This window comes from Colias eurytheme, chromosome 15 (genome assembly GCF_061535395.1).
Source record: "Colias eurytheme isolate Ceu_HAF_F1 chromosome 15, ilColEury1 Martin Lab GWU primary, whole genome shotgun sequence".
Lineage (NCBI taxonomy): Eukaryota > Metazoa > Arthropoda > Insecta > Lepidoptera > Pieridae > Colias > Colias eurytheme.
Window position 1 is genome coordinate 11,112,748 of NC_142994.1, and position 20,646 is coordinate 11,133,393.

At 31.8% G+C, this 20,646-nt stretch overlaps 1 protein-coding gene and 1 long non-coding RNA gene across 2 annotated transcripts; both read left to right on the forward strand.

Annotated features, from left to right (window-relative positions):
* The first annotated feature begins 1,482 nt into the window (after nucleotides 1-1,482).
* LOC149902579 (bombyxin A-1 homolog) lies at nucleotides 1,483-4,084 on the forward strand. Its single transcript, XM_090110449.1, has 3 exons — nucleotides 1,483-1,535; nucleotides 3,046-3,235; nucleotides 3,852-4,084. Exons 2-3 carry the CDS (start codon nucleotides 3,046-3,048, stop codon nucleotides 4,028-4,030), a joined length of 369 nt encoding a protein of 122 aa, XP_089966575.1. The 5' UTR covers nucleotides 1,483-1,535; the 3' UTR covers nucleotides 4,031-4,084.
* Nucleotides 4,085-14,721: 10,637 nt separating this feature from the next.
* Nucleotides 14,722-15,357, forward strand: LOC149902580 (uncharacterized). Its single transcript, XR_016457505.1, has 3 exons — nucleotides 14,722-14,860; nucleotides 14,987-15,048; nucleotides 15,123-15,357. It is a non-coding gene; the product is annotated as an uncharacterized LOC149902580 (long non-coding RNA).
* The last annotated feature ends 5,289 nt before the right edge of the window (nucleotides 15,358-20,646 follow it).

The window sequence follows — 20,646 nt, forward strand, 5'->3', positions numbered from 1 at the left end:
TTAGATCATAAACGTCATAACGTAATTATTATTTAAAGATTCACAATTTGTAGTTTCTACATTACAAGCTACATTATGACTTTTGTTTACAGATAAAAGCTTTACGCTGTTCAAAAATTATTAAAAAGAGAAAAGAACCTGTAGTTCTCCAATATGTCCTGAATTTTTGAAAATCTTTGACAAGTCTGATTCCATATAAATACCAGATTCCAATAACCCAGTAAAAAATTCTCATCTCTTTACAACGCTGCAAAGGTAGGTCATCGTCACGTCATCATGGAAACGGTAACCTAGTAATTCGAGTCATGTCTCCAAGATTTGAACTTCCACCCTAATTAAGATGTATCGCGTGTAGAGATAAACTTGCGCCGATCACAAAGACTCCACTTGGGAAGCTGTTCCACTCGAGATGTACTTGTAGCATTTGTTTACGTCTTCCAAACTTGCTTCGCTAACTTGGATGACTTAATTTCATACAAGTTTTGTTCTTTACTTGGCTATTCTTAACTCTGTTTAAGTGTAGAAACTAGAAATTTAATCTACTACTTTTATAGCCTGTTTCTTAACTACTGGAAAAGTTCTGTTCTTCTTATTTATTAGTTAAATTGACAAATAGGTAATGTATGAAAATTGAAAAGTGACGTCAAAAAGTGTAAAGGCTATCAGCAGCTTTATCAGGAGGTGGTTAAATGGCCCTTACTATAAACTGACTGCTATAAACTTCGGTAGGGACTATCTTTTTTATTGTACATTGCGAATAAGATTTATTGATACAAACGTTGGATAAGTAGAAAAGTTTATTTAATTGATTGATGACCCGATTAGTCACTGGTTTTATAACCGTGATGTTTACGCTAATAAGGTCGGATAATCGGATTTGATATAAGAAAAACCGTCTTTGTATAATATGATGATAAACAAAAATGTATAGAAAGAAATATCTACATTTATTTAAAAAATAAGAGCATTTCTTTGTCCGGTATTGGATTACGTCAAATATCAAAGCGTAAAGTGAAACCTAAAAATAGTCTTATATATTGCGTAAATAGTTAATAGACCCAGGGTTAGGTCTTGTAACGGGTTATATTTTATGCGTTACGTTTTACGATATAATGGAGAGGCCTACCTTCACTTTACTTATCGATTTTTGCAACGTCTGGCCAAAGTTAAAATGTGTCGCATACAAAACTAAAGAAAAGGTATTGGTAGACTACTCAAATTGCCATTTGTTCAGTTACAGAACCAAAAATTTAAAATGACACCTAATGTAAAACGATTTATTTAACACATACTGTATCCCAGTAAAAATATTCCTCTCATTAAAGTCCCCGTGGTGAATAATTGAACAATTATCACACGTTCCTCTGACATTAAGGTATCAAGGTCGATTTTCATTCTCATTAGGCAATTACCCGGTGATCCAGAGAAGGTGAATATTAATATCGCCCCTTTGCCAAAGCGTATAAAACGGGATAATATCACACGTTACTTCACATTTGAAAGCGCTCGCTCGTCTAAGATACTTCAAAGGCAATGTGAGTATTTAGGGTTTAAATCATCTTGCTGTGATAGGTTTATCGACAAACGTGGAGGGTTGTGAAGCTAGATAGAGTCCAGTTGAGACAAAACGGGTCTAATGAGTGTTCGATGTGTATGCATCGAAGTTGTGTATGCATTTTGGTATAAATTGGACCAAGGTATAAAGATTAAACAATCCTTGCTGATGTTGAAGTTAGTACTTTATAATTATTATCTTGTTAAGTAATTAGAAGAGGGATATATTAGATTTGCGTATATAAAAATGGAGGTAGTCTGTGATTCTTATTGAATGTAGGTAAGTAGCAGCACTGAACACGCTTGCTCTATAGTCTGTGGAATTAAATTTTAACAATGTATAAAAAAAATCGCTCGATTATACATCTAAATAGCTCTTTGTAACATGAAAAAAATTAAGTTAGTCTCTTTCGGATCTTCAGCAAAAACTGAAGTATACAATTAGCATGTTTTGAATTATCCGTCATAAATTTTGATTTTTAATTTATTTAATTGTTACCGCGTTTATAAATCACGTTAATGAACAGCCTTAAAGGTGTTATAATTTGCTTCTTAGAAGCTGATTCTCACCTTTCAAGTGATCTTAACAGTTAAGTAATTAGAGGCAGTTCAGAAAATGTGTTCATGGAAAATAGTTAGATATCTATAAATAATTCATTCTACGTTTATACAAAATTTGTAGCGGGATTGGAGGAGTTTTTAGGTATAATATATTTCAGGTAGTTTTCTAAGAAGCGATTATTTCTGTCGATTAGTATTTTAATGAATAAGGCAGAAATTGTATCTCGTCTTAGTTACTTTATAAGTGCCGTTATTTGTTACGTAAATAGACAGACAAAATCTATTTTACATAGTTTTCGTGTCTATTATATATAAGAAGCTTCTGTTTGTAATCTTAAATGAGAAATCAAGATGTTCTTAATTATTGACGAGAGATGTGACTCCCACTCGACATTATTAAACTCCTGTTTTAAGCTGATTAGTGATTATCTTTATGATAACTGTATGGGAATGACACAATTATATAGTTTGGTTTCTTCCTAACCTTATTTTCGAAATCGGTCGAATTTAATATTTATTTTAAAATACTTTTCATCGAATCATACAATTTCCTTGTAAACATCATAGACAATATTCGTAAGTATCTTATATTTTATTTATATCTGATGAAAAGAAAATTGTCACTAAAATTAATTACTAGTTACGCTTCGCGGTTTCACTCTCGTGGCTCTGCTCCTGTTGGTCTCAGCGTAATGATATATATAGCCTATAGCCTTGGACTATCTAACACCGAAAGTATTTTTCAAATCGAACCTGTAGTTCCTGAGATTAGCGCGTTCAAACTCACAAACAAACAAACTTCAGCTTTATAATAATAGTATACAATAGATTGATAAAAATAGAAAAACCTTATATTAAGTACTATTATTATATCAAAACAGACGTAAATACAGTTAAGTTAAGTCGTATAGATAACTTATTCTGCCACAGATGATCTCCCAAGGCCTGTCCCTCCTCGCCATGCTCTCCGTGTGCACTGGCCACATCGGCGGTGAGGTATCCCTGCAGATGCCTGACGTCAGCCCCCAGGTCTACTGCGGGAAGTCGCTCGCTAACGCGATTGCTCTGTTCTGTTATAATGGAAATGATGACTACAAGCGTTCGGAATCCGGCAGCGTGTGTAAGTATCACAATTTACAATTTAAACAATTGATTCATTGTATCGTTATATAGAGTACTAGCGGACCGCCCCGACTTCGCCCGTGGTACATATTTCACAATAAAAAGTAGCCTATGTCCTTTCTCGGGTATCAAAATATCTCCATACCAAATTTCACGCAAATTCAGTAGTTTAGGCGTGATTGAGTAACAGACAGACAGACAGAGTTACTTTCGCATTTATAATATTAGTATGGATTGTAAAGATTTTAATGTTTTTTTCAGAGGAATTATTGAACTAGATTATAGAGTTCAATACGTGGGTTTTGCGAGGAATTTAGAACTTATAGTGCTTATAGTTTCCATGAATTAATCCATACATTTACCAATACATATTATAATAACAGTTTCCAATAATAACATTTCTAGTAACTCTTCTCTTAACAATCATATTTTCTTCTGAAACTAATTTCACATCAATTTTTTACACTTCAGTCGTAGTTTTATCGTAATAATTTATTATGAAATATAGGGCGTAAAAACATATTATTCATTTGAAATTTTTTTATAATTAAACCCATTAAGTATATCGGTAATTAGCATTAATTACCATATTTTAACAAAATTTAATTCCGTAGATTCCATCCTGTCCCCATACTACAAGGAGAGAGACAACCAAATCGGCTGGCCATGGATGACGTCACAGAGGGCCCGTAGCATGACCCTCCCCTCCAGAGGAAAGCGCGAACACATTGTGAACGAATGCTGCTACAAAGCCTGCAGTATTAACGAACTTATGTCCTATTGCCAGAATTAAGATAAACCTTCGACCGAGTTTTATATTAATATTGATAAAGAATTAAGTTTCCATCTGTGATTTTGGAGTATTTTGAAGTCGATGTTTTATTTACATTTAAGTTGTTTCGTTAATGATGAATTAATTATGTACATAATACGGGTTGATTAGTGATATTTTATTTACGTTTGTTGAGATTCTATACAATTTTACTGTTGTTGGAAAGACGCGTTAAATATAACTTTTAATGTTGCACTGAATTTGAGTTTTATTTACAAATTGAAAATAATTAATCGATATTTTTGTCGTATTATTCTTATAATATAGAACACGTCACATAAACCCGAAAACAAGTTAGTTTACAAGCACATTATGTTTTCTGTTGGTACCCTTTTGAAATTCGTTAACAATAGCGCATCGACTGCAATTCCCAAGTTTTAAAACAGTGGCTTATGTTGAAAATAATGTCAGCGATCAGTCTTCATTCTTGGCGACCAAACAAAAAGTCCAGCTTCACATTATTGGCTAAAGACGTATTTTAAAACTTCATCTCACAAATATTTTATCTCAAGCATAGAGAGGATAAAAGTTTGAAAATTTTCAATAACGTTTAATCTCGTTCGATAGCAACAGCTTCGTAGAAACTTGTTGGACAAAGGCTTCAACTGATAATAGATCACTTGTTTACTTGTAACTTTATACCGATCTTATCGTGCGGTACACACACTATGGGATTGTTGGGAAAACCGATTTAATAATTTTATGTTTCCGATTTCAAATATTTTCCGATTTCAAATATTTTCATGTATATCACTTTCTAGTTTGTTTTTATTACATATTTCGTTAAATTAAAAATTAACCAGTGATGTCAAATCGTAAGACTTTAAAACACACACTCACTATACTACTCTAACTTTAGGCTTTATTAAAACTTGCTACGAGAAGTCGTAGCGCGCTACGTGAATATACTCTACATGAATACAAGTTTTTCTCGTATCATACTATGAAAAGAGAAAAACAATCATTTCAAATTGTGGTTTAAAATTTTAACGACATTACGTAATCATTTCCAGCTTTTTGGGCGAGAATAGGAATAAATTAAGAATTTATTTATTTCAAATATTTAATAAAAAAATAAAAAGTAAAAACAAACACAATTTTTTTTTATAAGCATTACAATATTATATTTATATGAAAATTAGCGTGTTTAAAAACATACATTACAGATTGAAAACTTCAGTCTCTTTCAGGAAATTTGGTAAAAATGATTCGAAGTTTTCAATACGTTTTTAATTATTTCCTTTGATGAAGAATAAATAATTCCCACTCGCAGTGCATAATATAAAATTATTCTTTTGATAAAACATATTTTATTGGTGACATTCTTATTAAGAAACTAGCTTTCCGCCTGCGGCTTCGCCCGCGTTTTCAAAAAAAAACCCGCATAGTTCTCGTTCCCGTGGGATTTCCGGGATAAAACCTAGCCTATGTCACTCAGAAATGATGTAGCTTTCCAACAGTGAAAGAATTTTTCAAATCTGCCAAGTAGTTTCGGAGCCTATTCAATTCATACAAACAAACAAACAAACAAAAAATCAAACCTTTCCTCTTTATAATATTTGTATAGATTCAATGAAAAGTGAATTTGCAAAATGTAATGTAACCATATATTTAAATTTATTTTATTTTACTCTTCGGCTTATTTAAAATTTGCTGATAATTTTTGTAACTTAAAAATTAAATCAAGTATTAAACTATCACAGAATGAATTTCAATGATATCTAAGTTAATTATTAATACCTGTTTTGATGGAATGTGTTTATGCCATATAGCCTTCACATAGTTTTAGTTGAGTTTAAGTTCGTATCTTTAAATAAAAATTCATTCATCAATCACTACGCAACGAGTTTTGGTGCAGTTTTATCAATATACTAGCGGTCCGCCCCGGCTTTGCCCGTTGTACATATTTTCGTTTTCTCTACATAAAAACCATCCTCGTACTTCAAGGAATATAATAAAAAAAGAATTATCGAAATCGGTTCAGCCGTTCTCGAGTTATGCGCTTACCAACACATTTTGCGATTCATTTTTATATATAAGAAGAAGAAGAAGAAGATAGAGTGATTCAAGAGAATGATTTTAATACATAATTTGCCAAGTTTTAGACAAAGTGGGCGAAGCCACGGACGGTACGCTAGTTTTGATAAGATGAAGATTGGTAACTGTTACGAACGAAACGAAACTACATAATAACTCTTAAAAATGATTTCATTATTACTTTATTTTTAGGTTGTTTTTATTCGCTTCATTTATTTCTAGAACCTTCTAGAAGTATTGGTAACTATGAAATAGTGTGAATTCCGCCTTGCTACGAACTTACCTCATAACACCATCATTGCTATTGTAACAACATCAGAGCATTGCGATATTTCATAACTTTTCTTTATTGGATTTTATTATTTTCTCTCAATAACCACGAGATTTTATCTTCAGACAAATTAGCTACGTAAAAATAAATTCACCATTTTAGTATTAATTTCTTTGAAGCTGTTTAACGTTCGTTCGGTGTGTAATATTTTCAATGCGATTTAAATATCACATTTCCTTTTTGATGTTTCGTACAGTATTATATGAGAGGATTAATATTTTCAGGTATCTTTAGAAAGTAAAAGAAATGTGTATGTTTGTGTGGGTATAAAGTATACCGTATATAATGTGGCTCAGTTGTCACTCTTCTATTAAAATATAAAAGCAGCTCAAGAGATTTTAAAAAATACACGCGCTAATTATGCGTGTTTCTTCCGCTCTCAATCTAAAAATACGACAAAATAATTAAACATACAAAATTACCAATTATGCTCTGTATAACACAGAAACTAGCTGTGCTCCGCGGTTTTACCCGCGTGGCTCCCGTCCTGTTGGTCTTAGCGTTATATATATATAGCCTTCCTCGATGAATGGGCTATCTAACACTGAAAGAATTTTTCAAATTGGAGCAGTAGTTCCTGAGATTAGCGCGTTCAAACAAACAAACAAACTCTTCAGCTTTATAATATTATAGAAAGAACATCTATATAACATGGGTGTAGACAATGAGCAAACAAACACATTAATATAAAAGCATACACGCATTTCTAATTTCACCATAAACTCGCAACAAATATTGTTTACAAAGCGGCAATAGCGCAACGCGTGAAACGGCTTAAAGGTATAATTACACATTTAAATAAACAAGCCGAATTTCAACTCAGAGCTGGCTCTGATAAGGCACGAAGCACTTGAGTTCGGCACAACACTGCACTTACCTGCTACGGAACTACGAAGATAGGATACGGTATTATTTTATATTAGTTTTTCGTCTGCAGCTTCGCCCGCGTAGTACCCGCATAGTTTTCGTTACCGTGGGATGTCATTTATAAAACCTATCCTATATCCTTTCTCAGGTTACAAACTATCTTCGTATCAAATTTCATCGAAATCTGTTCAGTGATTTAGGCATGAAAAAGAGGTATACAGATAGACTGACAGACAAGAGTTACTTTCACAATTTTAGTAGGGATTTTTGAATAATTTCTTGAAACTTTTTAAAGCTATTCAGCCCATATTCGGTAGGTTTAATTAAGACGAAATATGAGGGTCTCATTTGGTATAAAGTCTAAAGTGACAGGCATGGATAACTTTTTGTTAACGTATGTAATTAAAAACAGAATTGTAATAATTATGTTCAAGATACTTTAGGTAATGAAATATTCTCTTTCTCTACTCTTAAGTAATTAAATAATAATCATCATTTGACTATTGTCAGATTTGTGGGTAATAAATAATTTTTATATTATTTTTTCGATGTTAATAAAAGCACAATAAAAGTTTTATCACAATAAATGTTAATAAAAACCTTCGATCACATCGAATTCTACGTTATCTGCATATTAAAATTTTTGTAATCAACACTTTAAAACCTTTTTTTTACTTAATATACCACCTCCATAGATTATAGCTTTTGTGAATGTTATGCTACCAAGAGGCATGTCCTAACAAAGGTGCTTCAGTCACTCGCCGACCAATTTGCTTCGATACGGGGATCATTAATTATTTGTATGTTCGATGGAAACCCCTTATCACTGTAAATAAAGGTATTTTTTGCGCTATTTTAGAGCGAGTTTTTCTAAATAATATGTTAAGTAGTTATTTTTGGTTTACTCAGTAGGTATTTTAAAACATTAAAGTAATTAAAATTTTATTACTTACAAATAAATTAAGTTTGTTTTTTATTCGCACACATTAAGTAGTGCTCCTTAACATGTCCAGCTATATTTCAAGGTTATTTTGCTAAAGTAATTTGTGTATGTCGTAATATAAAATGCATCAATACTTCCTACACAAAAAAAATGTGTGCGTGTACTAGTGTACACATGTAAGAAGTGAAACTTCTTTATGACCTTATTTTTTACAGAAATACGTCGAATCACGCGTGGTAGGGATGAGAAAAAGATGGCACGTAACGGAAAAATGTCACGCGTAACGAAAAAATGTTACACTAAATTTTTTTCCGACCCCGATAAGGAAGTTTCACTTCAACAAATTAATTAAATATTTAGAACAAATTTCCTCAAGTGTTTGAATCCAAATACAATTTATACAAAGTGATTATCACTGAAATGGAAACATTGATGACAAACAAATCAGCAGACATCTAGTTAAATCTTAATATCTAGATATTTCGACTAGCTAATCTAAAATCTAGATTTGAATTCAAAGCGCTTCATTGCATAGCGATTGTATCAAAATCTATTTGTATGCAAATTCTCTTATTTCGTACATGAGTGTCTTTTTTAAACAACACTACATTCTTATTGTTCTGTAAGGGAATTTTAATTAAGAGATGTAAAGTTCGGAAAATAGGGATCTGCGTTTTTCTTAAAATGTAAATTTTATAGGATTTGACTAAAGGCAACTGAAATTTGTCTGAATATTCTATTCTTAATTTTATATATGAATTTTGATGAATTAAATTTCATTATATTCAATGTTGTCTTATTATTGGTATTCCTTTTTATTGGCGTATTGTTTTGTTAAAGTTAATTATAAATATTGGAATACAAATAGCTGTAAGGAATCTATGTATGTAAAAATAAATAAATAAATAATACGGGGGTCCATTCCCTTAACATAATAATTATTATTATATTTAAAAATTTGTTAGAACATATTTCTTTTTTAAAAACATACCTTTCAGCCAAATCTGTTCAGCATGTTTTGAATGAAAGAGCAATAGACATCTTCATGATTTATCATATTTTGAAAAAGCATAACGTGTGTCACTATAAAAATTTATTATCAGATTTGAACGCAGATATTATACAAATTGGCCTTTTTCAATCACAAAGCATGTTATTGACAGGAAATTGGAAACGTCATAAATAAATGAACATCGGCACATGAAAATAATATTTATTTTGAAAATTTATTATGTGTAACAGATTTTGAGTTGTTTGATTTATAAAAAACAATGTCGAATGCAAGTATTGTAGACGCTTGGGGGTTTAAAAATAAAACGCTACAAATTGAGAAAGCAAGATATACTTTTGCATTATAACGCACAAACCTATATACAAAATATGTTCTGGAAAATCTAATTTTAAATAAATTGCTCATAGCTCGACTACGACGGAAAAGGACAATCAATTTAACAAATAAAAACAGTTACATTAAAATATAATAACATCTCTCTCAAAACATATAAGATGACAAGTTTAAAAAACACAAGATTATCAACAAAAACATAAAACTGTTGCCTATATTCTGGCATTCTAAAAAAATACCAACCATAAAATCAACTAAACGATATCCCCAGATTGACACATGTTCAATGTTCATCACACAGTTCGCTCACGTAAGGAAAAATGAAAAAAGATCATAATAGTTAGCGGTGCGGACCGTCATTAATCATTGTCGAGAGTCTCAGTTGCAGCGTCTGCCCGTCAACCCTTTTTTCTCGACCCAACTTAATTAATTCGTTTCAAAAACACGTACCTATTTAACGCAATTCATCTTACCTCGTGAGGACGTTTTAATTAGTTTAAACCTGCTTTGTGCTTGATAATGAAGAAATTAATTGGAGCATAAGTTTAAAGGAGGTTTTTCCCCGTGTTTAGGGATGTTGGGATAAATAGATTGAGGATGGAATGACCGGTGAATGAGGCATTTTGAATGTATTTGATGCTCTGTTCAATAGCAACTGACGAGGAGGAGGACTAGCGTAATTGCAGATACCTATTAGCGATTTAAGCAGGAAATTTTTCGAAAATATGTTTTTATGCAATAGGTGTGGATGCGGCGCCTAGATTTTTAAATGTTTCAATACAATTCACATTTGAACTATTTATTTATAATTATGAACTGTATTAAATATGTTAAACATCTCTGTACTTAAAAAGGATATTTCCTATAAACATGGTACAAGCTTCGAACCGTTAAAAACATATTAACTTGAAATCTCCGTTTATCTAGAGATCGCATCAATTCCCCATAAAACGTAACATTATTTAAATATATGCAACCGTGAGCGGTTATCCGAATACGTATCTAATTCTGTCAGTAAAATAAGTTTGGCAAAATTCAATATTCCCAAAACAATATCGTAACACCTGCGGGCTGATTTCCATCCTACCCTCGCTGTGCCTGTATAAATTTCCAATTTAGAAACCTTACAATGGACCCTTGTTTGACATAAATAGTAGCTTATAGTTACGGTCCATGTGAGCTCGAAGAGTCAGCTTTTTCGTTAGCCTAGTGAGATGGGGCTGATAGTGGAATTCATTTTTTGTATTATTTTTGGGCTTATTATAAGTCTTTACTTTTTATTCCTTATATTTTGGGACTAAAAGGGAAAGACCAATGTTCTATATCTCTCTATTTAAGTAATTATCTTTATAAAAAGTTATACCTAGTGCTATTTGCGATTGCTATTTTAACTTTACTTTTAAATTAAGTTTTATAATAACTATGTCTCGGTTCTAAGGATGTATCATTATAGATATCAATGAAATAAATTTTTCATTCATACTACAATGTAATGAATTAAAAATATAAAACTCAATTCACACTGGCGCAGAATCGAATATACCATCATCATTCATACAACAAACAAAACTAAATATTTACCACTACCACATAATTTCATAGAATCGTAAACAATTATTCTAGCTCGGTATAGTTTTTTGAAGTTGCCTAAAGAAAAGTTTCCACTCGCGCCGAGCTTGCGGTCGACCATTGGAACTTTAGAATATTCTGGAATTCCACTGTTCTATGCTTTCACGTCCGCTGTGGTTTGCGTTAAAGTTAAATAAGTGAACAATTCCAACGGGACCCTATGTGTAGGCTGGTTATACACGAGCGGCGTTTTGATCGCGACATTTTTTATTCTTTGAGTGAATTTCCAAATAATTTAATCATCATGAGCATTTCTACAGTGCACTCATCACAAAATAAACAATCATATAATACAGGCTATAATAATTTTTCAGTTTTTACTTTCAGAAATCCTAACTTATTGTGTCGTTGATACATTGTAATTTATGTGAATTATTCATGAATGTGTGCTATAATATGACATAACAATTCTGACAGTTGCTATCGCTGTATACATCTATTATTGGTGAAAACATTAAAATTGTAAATGCATTGTATTTTTGTATAATTTTGAATTTAAATTATTTTTATGCTATTTTCTTTTTGTGAAATATAAATGATAAATTCGTATTCGAAAATGGCAAGTCACGCTGCTTTACGCAGTAATGTCTTTCCGTGGATGTTTGCTATGTGTGGACCCAGCTATTGAAACTCAAAAGACAAACTCAAACGTAATACAAATAGTTATTATTCATAAGTAAGTTAATAAAATATGGTATCCTACGATAGGTTTAAACCAATCAAATTACACGCCTTGTATGTGAACCGCCTTATTTACAAATTGTGTATTACAAATTGTGTAATTGTTAACTAAAATACGAGAAATGCAGATATTTAGCAACAGATGCATTGTATTCAGTTATTTAGTTTATCGTCGTTTTCCTTTCAGATATAAAACTTTAGACAAATCATATTTAGTTACTTAGTATTTTTTTATTTAAAATCGATTAAGCAGTTTCAGAACTAATTAAACACAAACTAACAATATTTCATCTTTATAATTTTTATAAAGATATACATATTTAAAACACTTCAAATAATAGTTCCGTTCCATTATTCTTCGTTAATATTTAGAAGCAATTTCCTAGTGTAAACTTGTCACCTAGCTTCATTAAATCAATGGTATATATTTTTTATAACTTCAGCTTGTTTCATTTAGCTATCTGTAACAGTCCCTTAATTAAATATATTGTGATATTAAACATATTTTATCAACGTACAAAATTAGCTTCTATAATCATTTGTAAAATCTAGGTATTGTTATTAAAAATGAGGATTATACAGTTATAAAGTGTTTCTAAAAAGTCTATGCCTAGATCAGTTTAAATTTATATAACATAGCATATAGGAGAAACGGTATAAGACACATCCATCGAAACAAAAAAAGGAGCGGGTGTTCCGAGCACACGTGTCAGAAGTGAAACTTCTTTGGCATGTTTCAAAGATACCAAAATCGTCGCCTTACTCTATGACGTGACGGTATTGCCATGACGCGCCCTTTTATTAAATTTTACTCTCAAAGAGCTAAAAGAAGTTTCACTTCCAAATAAAGGATAACCAGATAGTGTTTTACTCCATCATTATAATTAATTAATTAATTTGACCAGTCAGACATTAATTTATTAAATTAAGTAATTCATTAATTAACCAATCCATTAATACATCCGAACATTTAACCGAACCATTTCCATTGTTTATACCAATCAATAAAGAAACACTAAAACTATCTTAAGCATCAAAAGAGAAAAAACAATATCTTCCAACCCATTTACATATTAATGGTTGCAATGTAAAGGGTTGTATGTAAATTGTGTATAAATTGGAGCAACAGTTCGCCCAAAATTGGTTGCGTAGAAGTTGGATTATCACGGGCTAGTTAACCAGGATCAGCTGATCCCGGCTTGTCAACAACAACAAATGATAAATCAACTTTGAGGAAACAATACGGCGAATTTAGTTGCCCTGTGAGATTGTGAGCCAGTGCAAGTTTGGAGATAATTCGTGTTTCATCGTTTCGTTTAGTGTGTTAAGTAATATTCGCGGTGAAAAGTATTGTTTTGTTTTAGACTGAGATGAATTTTATCCACTCGTTGACTGATTATCGCGTAGTATCTACACACCATATACGTATTTTACAAGAAAGAAAAAACATGAATCAAAATAGCTCTACAAGGAGTAAGATTACTATCTTAACAGGAAAATGCACTGTCTTATCGCAACATATCGTTGAGTAGAGTAAAAGTTAAAACTTGGTCAATATTTGTGTTACTAACATAAAAGGTATGAAGTAAGTTTGAAATAAAATGACAGTTTGCTCTCACTTTATTAGTCAAACTAAATAAAAATACAGTTTACAAAATTAATGTTTACAAGTTTACAAATGGAACAATATTTATATTAATCTATCTAGTAGTTGTTTGACGTTTAGATGCTTGTGCACTACGATCAAATCGTGTCGATTTATGTGGTGTTTTCTGTATGCAAATGGTTAAAAAAATACTACTACCATAACTACAACTGCTATAACTGTAGACGTCACTGGACACGAATTCTAGAATTAAATAATAATTAATTAAACACTTGAACAAACTCTTCCTTTTCAAAAACGATACCTAATTAAAGCATTATGACTTATATAGTATAGCTTCCACTGTATCCCACCCTTATCCGCCATGAATTAATCAAATAGCGGAGTTATCACGCAGCTTGATTGATGCGCGGCTCCTTCGGACATTTTCACTGGTGATTGCTATTGTGATGTTTCATTTAAATAGCCCACTTTGGTATATCTAATTTGATTAATATCTGGATCAATGCAGTGTTTATTAAGGACTCTCTGTGTTATAACTATACCATGCATATTTTTAGCCGACTTCAAATATGAAGTACCTATATAAATTTAAAAATTTTGTAAGTAACTACTTACAAACTATGTAATAAAAATGATACACCACAATTGAAAATTAGATAATTTAAGCCGTATAATTTGATCGATAATTTTATAGACGTCCAAAGATTTCCCTGAGTCAGATTTAAAGTGTTATTTTTTGTTGCATGCACATTACCATAATTATTTAAAATTGTAAATCGACTTAAGGTGATGAATTAATTTTTCTAACATTTACGGCCCTTTTTAAACCTTCATAATTTTTATATTATTAAAGTTGTCGTGATGAAAATTCTTGACAAGAAAGTTCAATAGTAACACAATACGTCTACCGTTTTAGAAACATGATTCCATAATATTTTCTCGATAGAAAAAAAATACAAAGTTCTCATTGTTATTTTTTTTTAATCTCTGGCATCTTCAAAATAACAAACGTAAAGTTACGACTTTTTGGATATTAACTATAAAATATACAACCGATACGTCTACCGATTTAGAATTTTGAAATATGCGATGGTTTTGAAATAAACAAGAAATACTTGAAATTAGCGCGCGACCAGCCAATATAGCGAGAGCCGCCCTGCACCTTCCTACCCCGATCGCTGCACGAGTCATTCCCGCTACGGCCGTCATACGGGGAACTTGTGTCGCTCGCGCAATCGTAACAAAGGGTGACAACACGATAAGACAAATGGGGACAATAAAGAAAATAAGAAGAAGAAACATAAAGGTTGGAGGAAAAAGAATGCTTACAATTGGAACAAATTAATGAAGTAAGTTGGTTTTATTTTAAATTTGATGATAATTGTATTATAGACGATGTTTGATATGTACCCCTGTTTTAAGTACATAACGAACGTGTAAGATTTTTTCATTTATAGCATAGATAATCTTTTCAGAAATCCGGAATCCAGAAGGAAAATAAACCCACTGATTGTTCACAATGTGAACCCACTCTTTCGTAAGTACCTTTATTCAGTAAAAAATGTATGTTATCAACGCTCTACTGGTTTTATCGCATGATTCCATTTTTAGCAAAAAGCAACAAAGTGCAAAGAAATAAAAAATCATGGTGAACTTAGTGGAAGTATGGTGGACATAATATGGAACAGGAGCTCATTGGAGTAGTATTATATTTAAAAAAAATACGAAAAAATTTCAAGAATTACATTTCTTAGTAGGTGGTAGATAAGTATGTTGTATAAAGAATTTGATGTTGATATTTATTTCATTTATACTTACTACACCTGTGCGGGAAATTGCTTAGTACTAAAACAGGTTTATATAATTCATATTTACATAGTAATGTGAGTTTTCATTTCGAATAATTTTGTGTAAGTATATTAAATTGAGTTCCTGGGTGATCTGGAAACACAATTAGGCCCGGAAGATGGCGCTGCAGTCACTCCTCCTAATCACATGAACCGATTTGGATGAATATTTGTGTGCACATTTCATTGTTGTGGGATGATTGGTTGATTCGTTTTCACATTAGCTAATATTATGTATTTTTGTTGTAAACTTAATTTAATGTTTATAATACATTATTATTGGTATAAATAAGCCAGTGTTCGTCTCACATTGCTGTACTTGCCTACCTACCCTACCAGGGCCTAACTTTGTTCTGGCTATTTTATTTTGATTATTTGTAATGAATAATTACAATTTTAATAGAGTGCAAAAAATAAATACATGCGTCAATATATTTTGTGTTTTTTTTTAAACAATTTTTTTATTTAAAAAAATATCATTCCGACCGCGGCTTTGCCCGCGTGGAATTAGGTTATATCGTGAATCCTGTTTTTCCCACAGAAGTGTTCAGTTCGGATAAAAAGTATCCTATGTGTCTATCCAGGCAATTAGCTATATTTTATCAAAATTGGTAATGTAGTCTTGACGTGATTAAGTAACAACTAACAAAAAAATATACAAATTAACATCCAAAGTTTCGCATCAGTTTTTCTGTATTAGTGATATCTTCCACTCTTGACTTTGACTGAGAAGAATTAGGGTTTATAACTTCTTTCAGAAATAGTACCTTTCATTTCTGGGCATGATGTAATATCTACGTCAGCATCAAAATCTAAATGAATTCAGTAGTCCGCGTTATTGAGTACCTACCATTTCATTTTTTCAGAGTAACAATATTTTTTGTTATTTTAAAGATTATTTATAACCTGTATTATTTTGTAATAAAGTAAACATTACGAAATAATAATAATTATTAATAATGTCTAAGTACTTAGTTGTTAAAAAGAAGATTATTTGCAAGCATTGTTTATAAGCAAGAAAATAAAACCAATAAATCAACAATTAAATAAATGTATAACAATATTATAACTGTATGACGACTCCATACATGTTTGTCCCGAATCGGCCAGCGGCAGCGCGGCGAGTTTGCAAGAATGACTTCGCGCACACCCGCGTTCGCGATAGCGAGCTATTAGACTCCGCCCGCCAAGCAGTGGATTTTTTTTTGTGTATCGTCTTAAAAATTGCCTCAAGAAATAAGCGACATTTTGGCACAATTTTGCGAAAACTCTATCCCGGAGTTGTCAAAATGACACTTGCAATTTGCATGTTTATTGTTCCGCCGTCGTTTTTATCCTCCTCGAAAATTTTATGCCTTCTCTTATTATTTAATGTCTTAAAGTAAAATAAATTAACTTATTAGTTCAGATAATATTAAGGTTAATAAAAATGGATTTAGCGTCGAACTATCATTATTTAACTTCTTCTTTATACTAGAATCAATTAACTATTATGTTTAAAAAAAAATAAAGCATAAATAAATAAATAAATACTATTCTGTTTGTTTTAATACCTCCATATTATTCAACATATAGTATAAGGCAGTTCATTAAAGAAACGAATCTTCAATGGCGGCGCTTATCATTCCCTCTCGCTTACACACGGCCGTACGGCATGCAAAAAAAAAAAATGGAAAAATAAAATCACTAAAATGTATTTGATTTTCCCTATAATAGTTTTTATCATAAATTTACAATGACAATTATGCATTTGCGAAAGTAAATAATGTTTTATTGGAATTTGACAAAATATGTTCTTTGGGAAAAGTTGTTCAGTTTTATGGGCTCATTACAAATATTATGGGGATTTTGTTACATTCTGTATACGTAAATATGATAATTCATATAAATACACAAATACCATAACAAAAAAGTTTGTCAACAAACAATTTGAAATAATTAATAAAATAATTATCCATTTACGTTATTTTTATTTTCTTTTTTGCTGACCCTACCATACGTCAGTGTCAGCTTTGGCCGCCATTGAAGATTCGTTTCTTTAATGAACTGCGTAATACTATAAGCTTACCTTTTCAATCGGATACTCGTACGAGAATCAAAAGGTATCACTACATTTTTCGCAGACGTCATAAATCTAAAATCACGTGGTAAGTTCACCAATGCTTCTTCTAACTTCCATGGAAGCATTTAGTTATGTTACGTACTACGTAGGACATTCATCACATCCTACCACGCCTCTTCCGTGTCAGACGATGATGTAGTAATACGATGAGAATATTTTTCTATGGCATCTGTATTTTGACGTCATAGACTAGATTACTACATGCCGTAAAGAAAAAAAAAATGACGCGAACTAAGGTCATTGACTTTTAATTTTGATCGGGAATTGCGATTTACCAAAGAAGAAATAAGTAGGTATTTTATTGAAGTATAATTTTCTAATGAAAAATTGAATAGTTTCATTATCTTAATATAATCTCGTGTCACAATGTTTGTCCTCAATGGACTCCTAAACCACTTAACCGATTATAATAAAATTCGCACACCATGTGCAGTTCGATCCAACTTGAGAGATAGGATAGTTTTTATGAAAAAAAAACCGTAAACATGTAGGTACCACGGGCGAAGCCGGGGCGGACCGCTAGTGAATATAAATAATAGATCAATACATTTGTCGATTTAGTTAATTTTAAGCTAGTTAATTCAATTAAACTACTGTGGCGACACGTACTATGAAAGTGTGAGAATGATGACATCGCAAGATGTGAGCGTGCGTTGTATTACAACTCAGTTAATAAAATCAGTTGATATCTAACGTCCGAGTGTTTCACTTGTGTCATTGTTCCCTAATCACTCACGACATAAACATACATACACGCTACTTTACACTACATTCAGCTAAATTTTATATCTTTTAACTTATGCAAGTTAACATTTTCGCAGTTTTTATCATAAACTAATCTATGAATGTTTATCAACACGTAAGATTGTCAAAAACGCTAAAACACATTCACAATTTCACACGTAAACTTATTTTATTGACACAAAAAACCTTCAAAAAACGATCTAAATAGTGTAAAGCCAAAAGGGCTAGTTGAAACAAACACAACAAACGAGTCATTGTTAGCCGTTTAAAATTTGACGAAGCAAAATAAAGTCTGTAACGAGAGCAATTATGAAATGCGTTTCATTTTCAAGTACGTTTTGTAACAAAGCCTCTTGTCGTTTATATTTCCCGCCATGGATATAGGGAGCTGGATTTGCTTTTTTAATTTGTGGATTTGATGAAAAACATGCAGTAAAAGTTATTGGATCTTTGGTAGAGGTGTACTTATGTTATTTTTATACAGCACTAGGTTTCCGCCCGCGGCTTCGCCCGCGCAGTCAAAGAAAAACCCGCATAGTTCCCGTTCCCGTGAGATTTCCGGAATTATATCATTTTCCCGGGATAAAAAGTAGCCTATTTCCTTTCTCGGGTATCAAAATATCTCCATACCAAATTTCATGAAAATTGGTTTTGTAGTTTAGGCGTGATTGGGTAACAGACAGACAGACAGAGTTACTTTCGCATTTAAAATGTATATGGATTGTATACAAACTGTTTTAACTGGGATAAAAGAAATATAGTTTATGGTACTCGGTAAAGATGTAGCTTTCTGATGGTAAAAGTATTTTTAAAATTGGTAGCGCAGTTTTGAGTTAAATCGTAAACAACTTAATCTTTCAGATTTTTAAGCTTTAACAAATAAAAACTGCTATTATTTAACATCATATAATTTAAGAAAGAAAGATAGAAAATACATTTATTATTAATTTGAATGTATAAATAAAAAATATAAGAGTTCGTTTTGCTAAATTGTTTTTGTCAGCTTGGGACTAAATACTATTGTGTAAACGAACAGACCTCTCCAATACATAGGATCGTGTACGTGACAGAGAGCAAGTTATAATTTTCGGTAAGTATATCTATATTGTTTTAAGCGCTATACGAAAATAAATGTTTGGAAACTGAATAGACCAATATAGTTAGATAATATTAAAAAAATATATACTTTTGCAAACGAATTCAAAATTCATATTTTAATAATATACCTTAAGGGAACATAATTCAGACTCTATCTACTAAAATAATCACCTAATTATTTTAAATGTACCAACAGTAAAGCCGTCCAGGATCCATAACTCAATGGAATGTGTTTATTTTTCATCATTTGATGTCATTCAGCCGGAAACATTAAAGTAAAGTGCCTTTTGTGTAAAATGAGATTTTTAATTGGAATTAAATGATTTTTAAACGAGTCACGTTTAATGAAATAGTACTCGTATTGCTAGCATCTAGTGGGTAAGTGTTTCTGTTTTTATTTGTGATATATATTATTATCTATGACCATTTGTTGTCTATGCTATACTTTATAGAACAACAACGCCTTTGAGCACAGGTAACCAATTAAATTACTGCCAACCATTGAGATAATATTAATATGGAGCAGACACCACGAACAAAATCTGTGCGCCAAGATGGCGGCGCGGGGCGCGCGAATGACGGCTAGACAGTCATAGATTATGCGATGTCACTGACTCACCGCTATAGAGGCGACACTTTGTTTCTTTCTGTCTATTTTATTGGGTGCCACTCCTTACATGCACGTTGACTTGAAATTTTCTTTGTACTTACTTAATATTTATTTTAGATATAAACTGACTTTACTACGCGGGGCTAACAATATCTGGCATATAATATAGGATGAGGAGGTTCAGTCAGGGCTATGGGAAGTTTCATTCCTTACAAATTGAGCCTTTTTTAGAAAAAAAATAAAAGCCGTGTAAAAATTGTGTTTATTTATATTTAGTTCATCATCCTCAGAACATGTTCCCGGCTAAGAAATTGCTTGTATTGTTCCAGTACTATTGTAGCACACCTTCGGCTAAAATAAATATAATAATAATGATGTTAGTGATGGCTAAAAAAATATTTTATTTGTTATACAAATCCGTAAAATTTTATTATTATTACTAACATCAATACAAGGAACAGCAGACTTCTTTAGAATACGCCTTCCCGCTTTTGTGGTATATTTATCCTCATCGCGAAAATGCAATGAACAGACGCAAGTTCTATCGGATGGTAACCAGGTTTCTTCACTGCGGTTGTTTTTGAAAAATTTTACCCATTTTTCCCTTTCTTCACGGCCCAGACATGGAAACCTTGAATAGAAAAAATATTAATCTCTGAACTAGCGGTCCGCCCCGGCTTCGCCCGTGGTACATATTTCGCGATAAAAAGTAAC